This window comes from Paramisgurnus dabryanus, chromosome 1, assembly GCF_030506205.2.
Source record: "Paramisgurnus dabryanus chromosome 1, PD_genome_1.1, whole genome shotgun sequence".
Lineage (NCBI taxonomy): Eukaryota > Metazoa > Chordata > Actinopteri > Cypriniformes > Cobitidae > Paramisgurnus > Paramisgurnus dabryanus.
This window is the reverse complement of record NC_133337.1, coordinates 16,337,782-16,352,567: the sequence shown is the minus strand read 5'-3', so window position 1 is coordinate 16,352,567 and position 14,786 is coordinate 16,337,782. Positions and strand designations below refer to the sequence as shown.

General features: G+C 37.4%; 1 protein-coding gene and 1 long non-coding RNA gene across 9 annotated transcripts in view; one reads left to right on the top strand and one right to left on the bottom strand.

Annotated features, from left to right (window-relative positions):
- Nucleotides 1–435: 435 nt before the first annotated feature.
- Nucleotides 436–10,997, top strand: LOC135760666 (uncharacterized). The gene is made up of 4 exons (XR_010537469.2): nucleotides 436–1,912; nucleotides 2,671–2,760; nucleotides 5,380–5,548; nucleotides 10,618–10,997. It is a non-coding gene; the product is annotated as an uncharacterized lncRNA (long non-coding RNA).
- A 1,575-nt stretch (nucleotides 10,998–12,572) lies between these two features.
- celsr1a (cadherin EGF LAG seven-pass G-type receptor 1a) overlaps nucleotides 12,573–14,786 on the bottom strand; it is a 97,131-nt gene continuing 94,917 nt past the window's right edge. For 5 of the 8 annotated variants that reach the window (XM_065269234.2, XM_065269237.2, XM_065269238.2 and 2 more), the window contains 2 exons: nucleotides 14,417–14,672; nucleotides 12,573–13,560 (listed from right to left, as the gene is read on the bottom strand). In XM_065269234.2, the coding sequence (XP_065125306.2) occupies nucleotides 13,530–13,560; nucleotides 14,417–14,672 (287 nt within the window). In that variant the 3' untranslated portion in view covers nucleotides 12,573–13,529. Of the gene's footprint in view, nucleotides 13,591–14,416; nucleotides 14,673–14,786 lie in introns of all 8 variants that reach the window. The other 3 variants (XM_065269236.2, XM_065269243.2, XM_065269235.2) reach the window with 2 other exon arrangements.

Below are 14,786 nucleotides of genomic sequence, written 5' to 3'. Positions count from 1 at the left end.
TTTCAATGATAATTTTAACAAAACTAACTGTAAAAATAAAGTTTTTTTATTAACCTGCTGGCCTCTTTTAACACATGAAATACTGTAACAACTGTGTTAATTTCTGACACCCCTTAGCTTGTCACAGATTATCAGTGATCTGTTAAAAATTTAGATATCCTAGTTAAAAGTATACTTGTGTTAAGCAGCTGCAGGCCTCTTCTTTTTTTTTTTTTAAACCAGTCTTAAAACCCATATTTTCTCTTTGGCTTTTGAGACCTAGTAAGATGTCGACTTTATTTGCTTGTTTTAATTTGTTACTTTGAATGCTTTTATTGTGTGTGTATTAGTGATGCAACAATACAGTTAGTCCACGGTTCAATACAATTTTCGATTCTTGTCCACGGTTTTCGGTTCGGTTTCGGTTCTCATGACCTTGCTAAAAAAACAGCATACCAGCATGTGTTGTGTTTTGGTGCTGGTTTTCTGGTGACCACAAACCAGCAACAAACCAGAACCAGCGCCTGCACCAGCACCAGCATCCCATGCTCGTCATACCAACAAGACCAGCATATGGTGTGTTTTGGTGCTGATATGCTGGTGACCACCAGCTAAACCAGCAACAAACCAGCATGGACCAGCATGGGAATTATGCTGGTCTATGCTGTTTTTTTAGCAGGGGACTTGGCCTATTAAATCGTTTTAAATTTTTCTATGCTTAGGTAACAGGAACAGCGAGATGATAAGAAGCAAAAAACTAGTTTTAATTGCAAATCTCTTTATTTTATGTAAATGAAAAAACACACTTCTAGTGTATACACATTTCTAGTGTATTGATAAAATAATATAAGATATTATTAAATAAAGATATATAAAAATGATATCCTAATCAAACTGGGGAACACGTGAATTCTTACATTTACAAAATAAACACATGTAAACATAAATTGGCCATTTTATACCTGTACTGAGTAAATAAAACTTTGATGGCTATACCTTAATGCACTACTGTTAAGTCCAACATCATGCTGTCTGTAGAAACCAAAAATGCGTTCCTTACTCAAGATTACTTTTAGCATCATGCAAATTCTCTTCTGGAGTTGAACTTTCCGCGGAAGACGTGTTTGAGGCAAATAACGCGCGTTTGCGGCAAAAAAAGCCAATTTGGGTCATTCGCATTGCCCCGCGCGAATTTGCATCTTTACATTGATGTTGTATCATGTAATCTACTCGCGCAAATAATTAATCCACACCACAGAATTAAAAGACAGTAATGCTGCTTTTATTTGTTGTCGGATTTTTCTGCTCGTGATCACCATGTGACTGCGCGAATGAAATCTGACACCAGCATTGCAAGCAGTTAAAGCAGCTAGTGCATAGTGACTGGATATCAACTCGCTGGAAGGCGTTTAAGTTTTATATCCCAGCGCGCAGATCATGCGGGCACGCAACACACTAACTGAAGTACAGGGAATATAAAACGGACAGATTTGAATGGATAAACCGAAAAACCGCAAATCACATGCGTGAATTGAACCGTGGGGGTCCAACCGACCGGTTCAATATTGTATTGAGAATTGTGGCATCCCTAGTGCGTGTTTATTGTACTTATGTTTATTTTTCTGTACAGCACTTTGGACAACTTTGGTTGTTGTATAGTGCTTAACAAATAAAGTTGGTATGGTAAGTTTAGCTGTTTAAAAAAAAAGACCGTTGCAATTTAAATAATAAGCTACAAAAACCAATGCAAAAGACAAATCAAAAACCTCTGTGTTCAGCGAATCATTTTCACGGCAATAATTATTTAAGCCAATCAGAATTGACACCTCTGCTACGTTGGTGGCGCACGCAGGAAGAAGCGCGCGACATGATGAAGACGGCGGCGCGCTGGTGAACTACTCTGCTGTTTTCGACGAAGCAACACTTGTGAGAGGTAACATCGAAAATATTTACTGACACATTAAAAAATTCAACGCAGTACTGACATAGCTAGAGTATACATTAAGACTGACGACCGAAAACAAAACAAGTAATGTATGTCAGATGTTGCATTAGTTAGGTTGCAGATGCAGTTTAGCTTTGTGTTAACGTTAATTTACCTGAACGCAATTTAACGTTGCATTTATGAGAACATTACCTTTGTGCTGGCTTGTATTTTTGTGGCCGTGACTGTGTGGCACGTGGCTGGCTAACTAAAAAATTTAGCTAACTAAAGTTGACCACTGCTAGCGACAGCTTTCAAATATGCTGCGCATTAACTGGCCCAAAACATGGTCAAAATTATTAGAAAAAGATACTTGTTTGGGTTAAAGTGATAAGTCAACGTTGACTTTGGTTTCAAATGATACACTAACAGCACTCTCTAGCAAAAGCATCCACGATTCTCAAAAAAAGTCAGCAAATTTAGTGTAATTAATATAGCACTCTACAGCTAAAATAACATAAGGAAAATACTCGTAGTGTGGTGCTAGATAGTCACATTGTAAAGGTTTAAGAAACAAACACACTTTATTTCAATTTCTAAAGGCTTAACACTGAGTGACTGTTTCAGAAATGCCTAAATTACATATTTTTTGTGACTGAATCTGAGACTCAAGTAAATAAAGAAAATTAATGTTGCTGTATTACAATTTTTGTAATGTAATTTCGCACAAACATTATGCAAACTAATTTTTTTCATTTCTTTTTCAGTTTTTTGATTCAATACCAGGAATTGGAACAATAGCTATCTGGAACTTCTGGAACTGAGATCAGTCAGAAGCCTTCAAGCTCAAACATTAAGTAAGTTTGCAATATGGCAAGTGTTCTAAAAGCTTTCACATGTCCTACATGTGGCATTTCTATGGAAACAGTGAAAGGGTATGTAAATCATCAAAAATTACACACAAATGAAGCACATGGTGAATATGCCTGTTGTGTAATTGGGTGCAAATCAAAGTTTATCAAGTATAATTCCTTTAAAAGTCATATGTTGCGCCAACATAGGCGGTCATCTGTGTCACAATGTGAAACCGTACAGGGTCTGAAATGTGAAAAGCCACATTGCCAGAAACAATGCATTGATCTGAAAGATCTTTTAGGTCATTTAAAGTTGCATGTTTCAAAGAAAGAAGAGGTGAAGTGCCCATTTAAAGGCTGTGGCAAAGCCTTTTCATTGAGGTCCTCTTTTACGGCACACATTTCTAGAAATCATGAAAAAGCTGCATCTGTGCACGTGTCAGCTATGTATCTTGTTGATTCTGTGCCAAGCCAGTCTTTTGATGTTGCTCAAAGTCCGTCAGATGTAAGCATTGACGAGCCTGAGGATATCCTGGACCCACCAGATATGAAAGGGCTATATATGAGAAATTTGTGTATGTTTTACATGAAGTTACAGGCCAAATACCTTGTACCTTCATCCACTATTCAGATGATTGTGGAACAAGTAGATGTGATTTACAAAGAAGTGAAACTCACCGAGTGGTCAGGGGTGTTCACTGGTATGCTCACACAAAAATCGCTGCAAAAGATGCTTTCCAACAGCTGTTTTAGCATTCGTTGTTAACTTGTGGACCTATTTTTCCAAACGCCTCACACCCGTACATTCTTCTGCTTAGAGCTTGGATAATAGACACTCCAGCCCAGGTGGTGGCGCTAATCCGCCATTGCTCATTTCAAGAATAGAGACAAAGTTCCCGGCGCGGAGTAATACCGTACCTCACAGCACATCTAATACAAGTCAATGGAGTTGGCAAAAACTACGATAAAACCTGTTGGAATGCGTATTTTGCAGCGATTTTTGTGTGAACATACCAGTGAACACCCCTGACCACTCGGTGAGTTTCACTTCTTTGTAAACGAAAGTTTAATGCATTTTAGGAAGGATTGTTCCAGTGCACCATTAAACCCATTGTAGAGCTGTGAGGTAAAACAGAAACATCCGAAAATTCTCGGGTCAGCCGCATATGTCGAAATTTCAGTCAAAACCGTTCTATTTCATCATAAACAATCTGAAAACAGGCCGTTAAGTGTAAAAAGGCCGAACTTGTCCTTTAATGTAATCCACGTTACGCGTGTTTTAATTCAAGTGTTCTGAACAAATATGGTCACTTATGAGATTTATTAACTACAGTATCAAATCATAACACATTTTAGTGTACATCAACATCACATACAAAATGCCATATCTTTTAGCATAGAATTGCATTAATCACCATTGCCATAATGTATAGACAAATTTGGTTTCACTTTACGGCCTTATTTATTTTATGTGATTTTAAATTGAGTGTTACAACTGCATTTTATATTTATAAAGAGTAAAGTGATTGTATTGCTTCAGAAGACTTGAATTTAATCTCATGGGTCAAATGGATTACACTCATGCTTTTATCTTTGTGTATCCTCAATGTTGGTTGCCTTTCATCTACATTGTTTGGATCAAAACAGCTGAGAACTTTTAAATATCTTAATTTGTATTACACAGATAAACTGTCTGTTTTGAAAATACAGTTACTGTGAGAATTATTTTTTTGGTGGACACCCTTAACTTTTTAAAGGAACACGCCCACATTTTGGGAATTTAGCTTATTCACCGTCTCCCCCAGAGTTAGATAAGTCCATACATACCTCTCTCATCTCCGTGCGTGCTGTAACTCTGTCTGACGCAGCCCCGCTAGCTTAGCTTAGCACAAAGACTGGAAATGCATGGCTCCAGGTACTATACTGCTCCCAATAAGTGACAAAATAACGCGAACATTTTCCTTTTTATGTGGTGTGATTTGTATATTCACACCGTGTACAAAAAACAAGGTCTTATGAGACAGCGATCTTTTAACAGTATACATACTGGGAACTATATTCTCAGAAGGCGAAGCACTGCTACTGGGTGGAGTGATTTGCACAACTCTGACCGAACTCTCTGCTCCTCACCAGGGGCTTCTCGTGTGCTGCGAGCAAATCACTCCACCCAGTAGCAGTGCTTCGCCTTCTGAGAATATAGTTTCCAGTATGTATACTGTTAAAAGATCGCTGTGTCTCATATCACCTTGTTATTTGTACACGGTGTGACTATACAAATCACAACACATAAATAGGAAAATGTTCGCGTTATTTTGTCATTTATTGGGAGCAGTATACTAGCTGGAGCTATTCACTTCCAGTCTTTGTGCTAAGCTAAGCTAGCGGGGGCTGCGTCAGACAGAGTTACAGCACGCACGGAGATGACAGAGGTATGTATGGACTTATAACTCTGGGGGATACGGTGAATAAGCTAAATTCCCAAAATGTGGGCGTGTTCCTTTAACATGGAAAGGTAAAACCCAGATTAGTAAGGTTTTGTTGTTGTGCTAATTTGCGAGCCAAATAATGTGGTTTTTTTTGACAGACAATGTTTTTGACTTCTTATTTTCCTATGTACTGTAGGGAGTTCTCCCCTCACAGCTGAAAACTTGATGATTGCTGTGGACCAGACCATCGTGAAAGATGGGGTTACAAATTGTGGTGATGCCCTTCTGATGATGTTCGTATCCTACTACTGCCTCAACATCAGTTATCCACTGGAACTTGGAGCAACTCTGGAGTTCATGCAGAGGTAAGACTTAAAGTTTAACCACAAAATGCATTTCCTGAAGAACAAAAAGTGTGTATATATGGCCCAAAGATGGATAAATAAACAATTATCCATTTAGGAAATTAATGGACATGAAACCGGTAACAGAAGAAAGTCTAGATAAATTTTATTTGATGGCAAGATCATTACAACATTTATTCAATGACAGGAGCAAAATGAGCAGACGCTGTGCATTTCTGGGGCCTCATTTATCAACAGTGCGTAGAAAATGTTCTATATTTTGTCCTACGAATGAAATTTAGTATGTGCGTAAGTACAAAAAAATCGGTATTTATCAAACGTGCGCACGTGGTTCGTACGCACATCAGTAAGTAATCCTTGTTGATAAATCCCGCGTGATCTTAAGCACCAAGCTCGTGCACGTTCATGGTTCATTTGCATTCCAAAACGCCTCCAATAATCCATATATGGTGCCAACACCTCCCTTTTGAATTCACGTGGTTGTGCTTTTTCCCCTCACCGCAATAATGGCAAAGAAAGTGAAAAAAGGGACTTTACAGACACAGAAATGGAGTTGCGCGTGGATGAGGTTAAATCCAAATAACACATACTGTTTGGTTCACTTAGTGCGGGAGGAATGACTAACAAAAGAAAAAAATCTGCATTGTGAACATGTTACCAGTGCGGTTAATTCCGTTGGGTCTGAGGAGAGGACACTTACAGAAATAAAAAAGTGATTTGACATTTAAATTATCAGTCAAAAAATGCGTCACAGCACACCGACGTGAAATCAGTGCAACTGGAGGAGAACAGACAAAGACAGTACTTTCCACCTTGGACAGCTGCATAGCCAGCATCATCGGCTGTGTCAAGCATTTGTCTGAGCTTTCTTTTATAGGGGTAGACACCAATTTGACAACAAGTCACAAAAAAAATCATTAATTCAACACTGGTTTGCTGTTACTATATTAACAATAATCATTTTTAATACCTGCTTGTGGATAATAAATGCACACTTCTTTACACACTGTGGATGATCCGGTGTAGTATCGGTATTCTACCACTAGATGCTATGCGTACGCATGCTCCGAGCTGTGCGTATATTTACACACATTTCTACGTATAAGTGCAATTTGATAAATTCCACACTTTGCGTAAAACTGTTCCTACGCAAAATTTACGCACACTTCTGTTCGTACGCACGCTTGATAAATGAGGCCCCTGGCATCTGTGGGAAGACAACTGGTATTGGTACATTATTAACTGTCTATTCCGATTTAATAGATCACAATTTTTTCCCTGTTGGACATTACATTTTTATGGCGTTTAATCAGACCCAAAAGTCGCGCGCACAAAAAACACGCGCGAGTGAGATACGAACGCGCAGAACACTATTCGCGCGCGGAAAAGCGTCCTCGCGGGAGCGCACCTCCGCTTAGCGCGCACAAATGCAGTCACGCGAGCAAGGGCTGGGATGAGCGCTCGCTCGACTCGCTCTATGCTCGCATGGCTGCACCACACGCGCTCGCTCGATCAAGATCCGTTTTGGGACTTTGGGGGCGGGACATTGACTGATGTCTCTGCATGTGTGATTGGTTGTTTGATTTAATCAGTGACACGCATAATCTTCTGTTCCTCAATTTGTATCCAGTCACTCTAGGTAGAGAAGACACGTTTAAATATGACCATTAATGTCAGAGCAGGTAATTTATTAAAACATTAGTTTTGTTTAAACCATGCAATAAGCTGCAAACAATAACCAAAAAAACGCTAATTTAAGGTATCAATTTTGTTTGTTGTTTAATATGTAGATAATTTAACAAAATGAACCATATTATGGCAAAAAAAAATCAATGCTATTTTGAACATGAAAAGGTCCAGAATGGCTATGTGTGTACACACACACACTTAGCCATTCTGTATAACGTCCTGATATATATATATATATATCTTTGTTTATACTACTTATTTTTGCTTTGTATATTTAACAAAAATCTTACTGTTCCATTTTAAAATTTTCACTGTATATCTTATTTCTTTTTATTTTATTTTTACACAGGCCAACTGAACATGCTTTGGGAATACATGAACAGTCTTTGTCATGCTAATAAGGTCCACTCAAATTAAAATGGTTAGATAATATCACCTTGCAAAGCTTTGTACAGGACTATACTAAAGTTTGCTCATGCTAACTTTGTCACGTCACAGAGTTGGTTCAGACTATGTAATTGTAGCCTACAGTATATATTGCAAGATGATATTATCTAATTAAACCGTAACCATATAATACCTTAAAAATTGGTGTTATTTTTTTGGTTTGCAGCTTATTGCATGGATCAAACAAAACTAATGTTTTAACATAAATTACCTCCTCCGACATAATGGTCATACTAAAACGTGTCTTCTCTATCTGTGTGACGGATTATGCATGTCACTGATTAAATCAAAAAACCAATCACGGATGCGGAGACATCAGTCAATCTCTCACCCTCAAAGTCCCAAAACTGATCTTGATCGAGCGAGCGCGTGTGGTGCAGCCGCGCGAGCATAGAGAGAGTCGAGCGAGCGCTCATCCCAGCCCTTGCTCGCGTGACTGCATTTGTGCGCGCAGAGCGGAGGTGTGCTCTAGCGGGGACGCTTTTCCCCGCGCAAAATGTTCTGGGCGCTCGCGAGGACGCTTTCGCGCGCGCGAAGTGTTCTGCGCGCTCGTATCTCTCGCTTGCGCGTGGTTTTTGTGCACGTAACTTTTGGGTCTGATTAAACGGCATACATTTTCACCTTCCATCAATCTTGTGGTGCGACTATCACTGTGTCCTAACCAGACACGATGCGATAAGATTCCAGCGACAAGCAATTTGTCTGTCCACACCAGACACGATTACAAGATGCAACAAAATCAATCAAAAACCACAGCTAATCAGAACAGCGTGTGGGCGGGCTCCCGCGGCAAATGCACGGCCCCAGAGATTAATTTTGTTAAAAACATAATAAATCAAAATGTATTATTTTACACTTTACACCATTTTAAACTATTAAAAATACATACGGAGTTATTAAAGCAATCTTTGTTATAGAATGAAGTTTGAACGTTCTTGTTTCCATTTGTGAAATTGTAAGACCTGAGGTAGTACGGCTACAAGGTTGGGAACAATAAATGATATTCAAAGTCACATTACACGCTTTTAACATTAAATAAAGCACATAAACGGTACCTGAGATTATCATTGCCATACTTTGCTTCTATTTCATCGCGGCTGGAACTACAACACAGTTTCTAAAATACAATCATTGTTTGTCGCCGTCACGGCTGGTTAGGACATGGTATAACACTTCCTTTATGATCTATGGAGATGTTGACACTGGCAGCAGATTTTAAAGGAACAGTATGTAAGAAATTTAAACAGTTGAGTTGCAGCCCTCAACTGATGTTTATGTTGTCATGTTGTGTATTGGCCACCAGTTGTGTGATTGCAGTACCAGTTTTAGCCACAAGTTTTGTGATTGCAATACCAGTTTTGGCCACAATCCTACATACTGTTCCTTTAACACTGGTTGTTGGAATGCATCACAGCCATTGTAGGCACAGTTGCTTAATGGGAGATACTTGTTCACCCCAAAATAAAATTGTCATCGTTTACTTGCACTCATGTTGTTTTAAACCTGTATGAATTTCTTCTTTTGAACACAAAGATATTTTGAAGAATGTTTGTAACCAAACAGTTGATGGACCCCATTGACTTCCAAATTATTTTTTTCCATACTATTGAAGTCAATAGGGTCCATCAACAGTTTGGTTACAAACAAATCTTCAAAGTATCTTCTGTGTTCAACAGAAGAAATAAATGTGTACAGGTTTGTAACAACTAAAAGTTGAGTAAATGATGAAAACTTTATTTTGGGGTGAACTATACCTTTAGATTAGGGCTGTCACTTTTGAGAAAAATCTAATTCGAACGGATTTCGAATTTCATGCAATGTATCCGAATATATTCGAATATCTAGGCGCCGCCCCCCCACGCGCATCAAAAACCCCACCGTAATGGAGGTTCAATCACAAAATTATTAACAGTGACAGTCATAAACAGGGTTGTCTGCATTACTTTTTTACTTAATGTTTGAAACACCAGGTTATCAACTTATGAATAACAAACTTATATATATAAAAAAATGATTCAGAACAGTTACAAACAATAACGTGACAACTTAAATAGCAGCAGGAGTATATAGGCAGACGCAAACGGAATTCGCGCCCGCAGATTTTGGCAGAAAACTCCGCGGAATTCCGCGGATTTAATGTCCGTCATTGACAAGCACACATATCCCGCGCTTGAGCGTGTTTGTGACCAGAACTGTCATTGACAACAACCACACATACAAAGCCTATCCCGCGCGTTTGTGAGCCGTCATTCACAAGTGCATTAACCCTGCGCGTGCTGTTTGCTTGCGGGTTTTCAGTGATAGAGAGCACAAACCCTTTGATACTTGAGATTAAATTAAACTTACCGCTGAGTTAAGCAGATCTCACTTGACTCTGTCGTCTATGTGACGCGCGACAGTCAGCACATGATCATTTAAAATCCGTTTACAAGACAAATGCTGTTGTTGTTTAATATAAAGTTTACATTGCGTTGTAAACATGATGAAATTATCTTCATACATGCTAATTTCATAATGTGAACGTATTAACACAAGCTTTTTATTCTGCTATAATATTTAACACTATAAACAATATGTCATTTTATATACAAACTATAATTCTATCTTGACATGCACATGAGGTTCATTTTGATCCCATTTGATTCCCTCTCTTGCGCACAGTTGCCCGCTTTCTTTCTATTACGAGGTGTTACTGTAAAAAATGCGCTACACATGGCATTTAAAAAACCGGATGGTTTATTTATAGTTCGAATACGGATATTTCACGTCATGTTCGAATGCATATTCGAATATCGAATAAAAAGTGACAGCCCTACTTTAGATATGTCTGTCACCTGTGTAGCTCAGTTTAAGTACTTTTTACCTGGCTCATCACAATTGCTGATTATGAAAAATGTTTGTAGCACTATATTAAAGTATTTCTGTCTTCACAGATGCCTTTTCAGGATAAATCCAGATAGGGGGACCAAAGTGGAGAAGCAGCAATCTAAAAAACAGCAGTCCGTAAATCCTAAGGTTCTTTCTTTGATAACAAAAATTGCAGACTTTGAATGGCGAGAGTAGACATCTCACATGCCAGCTTCTTTCTGTTTTATACATTTCCATTTAGTTCATATACTGTTCTGTAATGTGTAAAGCGTTCATTCTGCTTGTATTTTGTGGCTCACTGTTATCTTGAGTGAGTGCAGCGTTTTAACGTGTGTTTACACGTTTTAAATTGTGTACATTTCAAAGTAAAGAGTTAAAAAAAAGCTCCCAGTAAAGACCGGTAATTTTAACCAGTGGGGAGAACCAGTTTCATAAAACGTGTGTGTGTGTGTGTGTGTGTGTGTGTGTGTGTGTGTGTGTGCGTGCGTGCTGCTAAACAATGCTTTGTTAAATGTTGATCACAGCATGTATTTGCAGATAACAAATAAAACAAAATTAAGATTACTGTTGTTGTTTTTATTATTAAAGCAAATCTTTGTTATTTTGCAGTCTAAACTGCAAAAAAAGTTTAAGAACTGTTATAAAAAAAAGTTATCACTCTTTAAAGAATTTTTATGTGTTTTAGGTGTTTGAATATTTTAACCATGTTATTTTAACAATGTATGTTAAAATTAAAAGATTTAATGGCATTATAAGGATATTTTTGTGTAGAATAACCGTAATAAACCATAATTATAGGATTAGAAATTACCGTTTTCTTACAGTATATCAGTTATTATCTGTACTTAAAACTTTTTTTAAAGACAAATTTTCTGTGTTTTAGAGGTGTATGACTGTATTTTAACAATTAATTTATGTTAAAATTAAAAGATTTAATGGTTTTATTAGGATATTTTTGTGTAGATTAACAGTAATAAACCGTAATTATAGGATAAGAAATTACCGTTTTCTTACAGTATATCAGTTATTATCTGTACTTAAAACCTTTTTTTAAAGACAAAGTTTCTGTGTTTTAGAGGTGTATGACTGTATTTTAACAATTAATTTATGTTAAAATTAAAAGATTTAATTGTTTAATTAGGATATTTTTGTGTAGATTAACAGTAATAAACTGTAATTATAGGAAAATAAATTACCGTTTTCTTACAGTTTTTTTACAGTTTTTTTTCTGAAAGTATTTTTCCGTTTTTTAACAGAAATTTTCTGGCGCCCCTGCTGCCAGAAAATTACCGTTTTTTTACAGTTTTTTTTTTTACAGTGTAGGTGAACTCTCCTGAGGTAAATTAACTAAAAATCCCTCAATGCCTTCTCATTAATTTATAACAAAGATAGTAACCAAACATGCTAATCATTTGTACAAAACATTCCCTACATTTATACCTAAATGTTGAACTATGGAACTTTCTACCTCTCTGTGGTTAAAAAATGAAATTACAAGTTACTTGCTGGGTTGTTCTTTAACATCAAAGCTGTTCTGCTTGAATGAATCTGATCTGATAGAGTTCCCTCCAATTGGTTATTCCACTGTACACTTCAAAAACCCTACATGCTGGTCAGTGTTTAACCAGTCTGACTCCAATGCTGAACAATCCAGATAGGACAATAAAACATTCTAGTACTGCAGTGGTTTGTTTGGCATGAAACATGTGAATTTCGGCTTGGTATTTGATGGGGTATCTAGTTGTTTTAGACTGTAGAGTGTGCGTTGACACCCCGACACCCATACCCAATAAACATCATCAGACACAACCTGTTTCTGCAGGTTTAGGTGAAGATTTAACCAGTTATAAAATAGGAGCAAATCTGTCATTAAGTCCTTCATTAACAACCCAGCACTGTTTTTAACATCTGTAACCTATTAAACTAAATGTATGTTTTGTGTAACATCAAAAATAGATTTTGTGACTTAAGTGAAATATATTCTTGTAAAACAGATGAGATCAATGACATACAATACACATACAAATCCATTTAGGTTTTATTTTTACAGCTTCAATTTTTGTCCAGTGTCTCAAAACATACAAATAAATACAGCTTTACAGTAAGAAATCCAGTGTCTTTTCTTGTGGGAAAATTATTTAAAACATCTTTGGAATAAGATTCATATCATAACAAAACACTTTCTTTATTATCTTTTCATGAGTATAAGGGCTATGTCTTCACAGTTCAAACATTATTATTACAATCATTGAATAGTCAAACTGCGGAAGTTGCAAAGTGTTGTCATGTCTTTATAATGGGCATAAACCCTTTAAAATAATGTATTGGGGACTGCAGCACCATAGCAACCAAAATAATTAAACCTACAAATCAAATACAAAACAAATTTTGATTTGACCACCATCAAAAAAAGGGTCTTGCATTAAATTGGTATTAAAACGGTTCATTTCAATATACAAATTTAAAAATTCACATACAAAATATTACAATTTAAAAAAATATATCTACAAATTAATTACACAACGAAGGCCAATCTCCTCTAACAGGACGGGCGAACAGGGCACTTAGTGACAAATACAGCATTTCGTGATTTCCATTTCGTAAACGAAAATTGTCTCTACACGGTTCCAGCTTTGTGTGATTTTGTGCGCGATCGCACAGCACTAGTGGTAAAACAATCACAAAGTCGTTTGGATCTCTTCAAGGTCACCCGTCGTCACTGGGAATGAGCATGCCGCTCACCATGCTAAGGGTTGTAGTCCCACATAAAGTGGTTTGGCACAGTTTCCATTTATCCTCGCTTACCCCCTCTTTCGTATTTACATACATTCCCTTTATCTTTTCTTTATTATCAGGCAGACATTTGCAGTAATACTGTCCTCCAACAGGGCACAGATCCCAGGCGATGTGCACCTACGAGGAGGGTCTCCGCATATCCACCTTCACTTTCCGTCTTTCGGGTGCTGATATTCTCCCCTCATGAGGGCAGAAGTTCCTCAGGTTTCCTGCTGAGTCAGATTGATGTTTCATTACTGCCGCTGTAGTGAGCAGAAGGGGAGAGAAAAGGAATGAGGATACATGCGGGTTAGGGAGGCAGGGATACAGGTAGGTACAGCAGCTACATGCCACATAGACAGCAGGTGTAAAGAAGTTCTTTGTGTTGGCATACATGCTTCAGTAGACACAAGGGCTAAACAGAATCAGATGGCTCAGGTTTCACAAACATGCAAAATGAAAGTCAGTTTTTTCTATTTCCTTTTCAAGACTATACTGCAAGTCAATGTTTAAAGTAAAACATACAATACCAGTCTTTCTACACTATCGATAGTACTCAACTGAGTGTCACCTTAACTTCTCTATCACGGTATAAATATGCATTTTAAATGAGTCGGTCAGCTTTTCTTTCACCACACACATTATTTATTACTAGGATTAAATATCAACAGTCACGTACAAAAGACTTTGTTAGGCCGTTCAGTGGCCTGTACTGTAAAACTGTTTTTAAGTGATGTAGCTTTATATGTACAGTATGTGTGAATGTCTTGTAATATAATACAGTACATGGCTGTAAAAACTAAATAATAATCTATAGTTTGTTCTTTTGTTTTAATTGTATTCCTTGTAAAAAAAATTGTATCGTCCTTATTTTGTTTTCTTAAATACTTATTATTGTTTCATAATATGGCAGCAGATTTAAAATCGATATCAGGAATTTTACGTATTGGCATCAACTGCAGACGTTTTGGTTTTGTTACAACACTACTTGTACATTATTGATCAGATTGAATTTTGTATTGACAGTCAATACAAGAGAAAACAGAGTAAGGTGGGGTAAGGTAGAGGTGGAACGTAAAGAAGTCTTACTCAGAATCTGATTGGTTGCCGCCGTTAACAGTCCCTGATCTTAGATTCATTGCGATGCCGTTTTGCTGCTCTCGTGGGACAGGAAGCCGAAGAGGAGGCTTGATCAGGACGTTGTTGCCGCCGTCATTAGATGTTATAGTGGGCACCCTGGGGGTTATGGTGGTGGAGTTGTAGTCCGACAGCTTTTCTCTTAGTTTGTTTTTCATGTTTTTGTCTGTCAGTGGAGGGGGATATGAGATCTTATTTTTCAGAATACCTGTAAGCAGAGAGAAAATGTGAAAAAATTAGCACATGTAACTTTACTGAATGTCTTTGGTCTTATTGTGCACAATAATCAGTGAACGTTATTCTAAATAAATAAAACAATTCT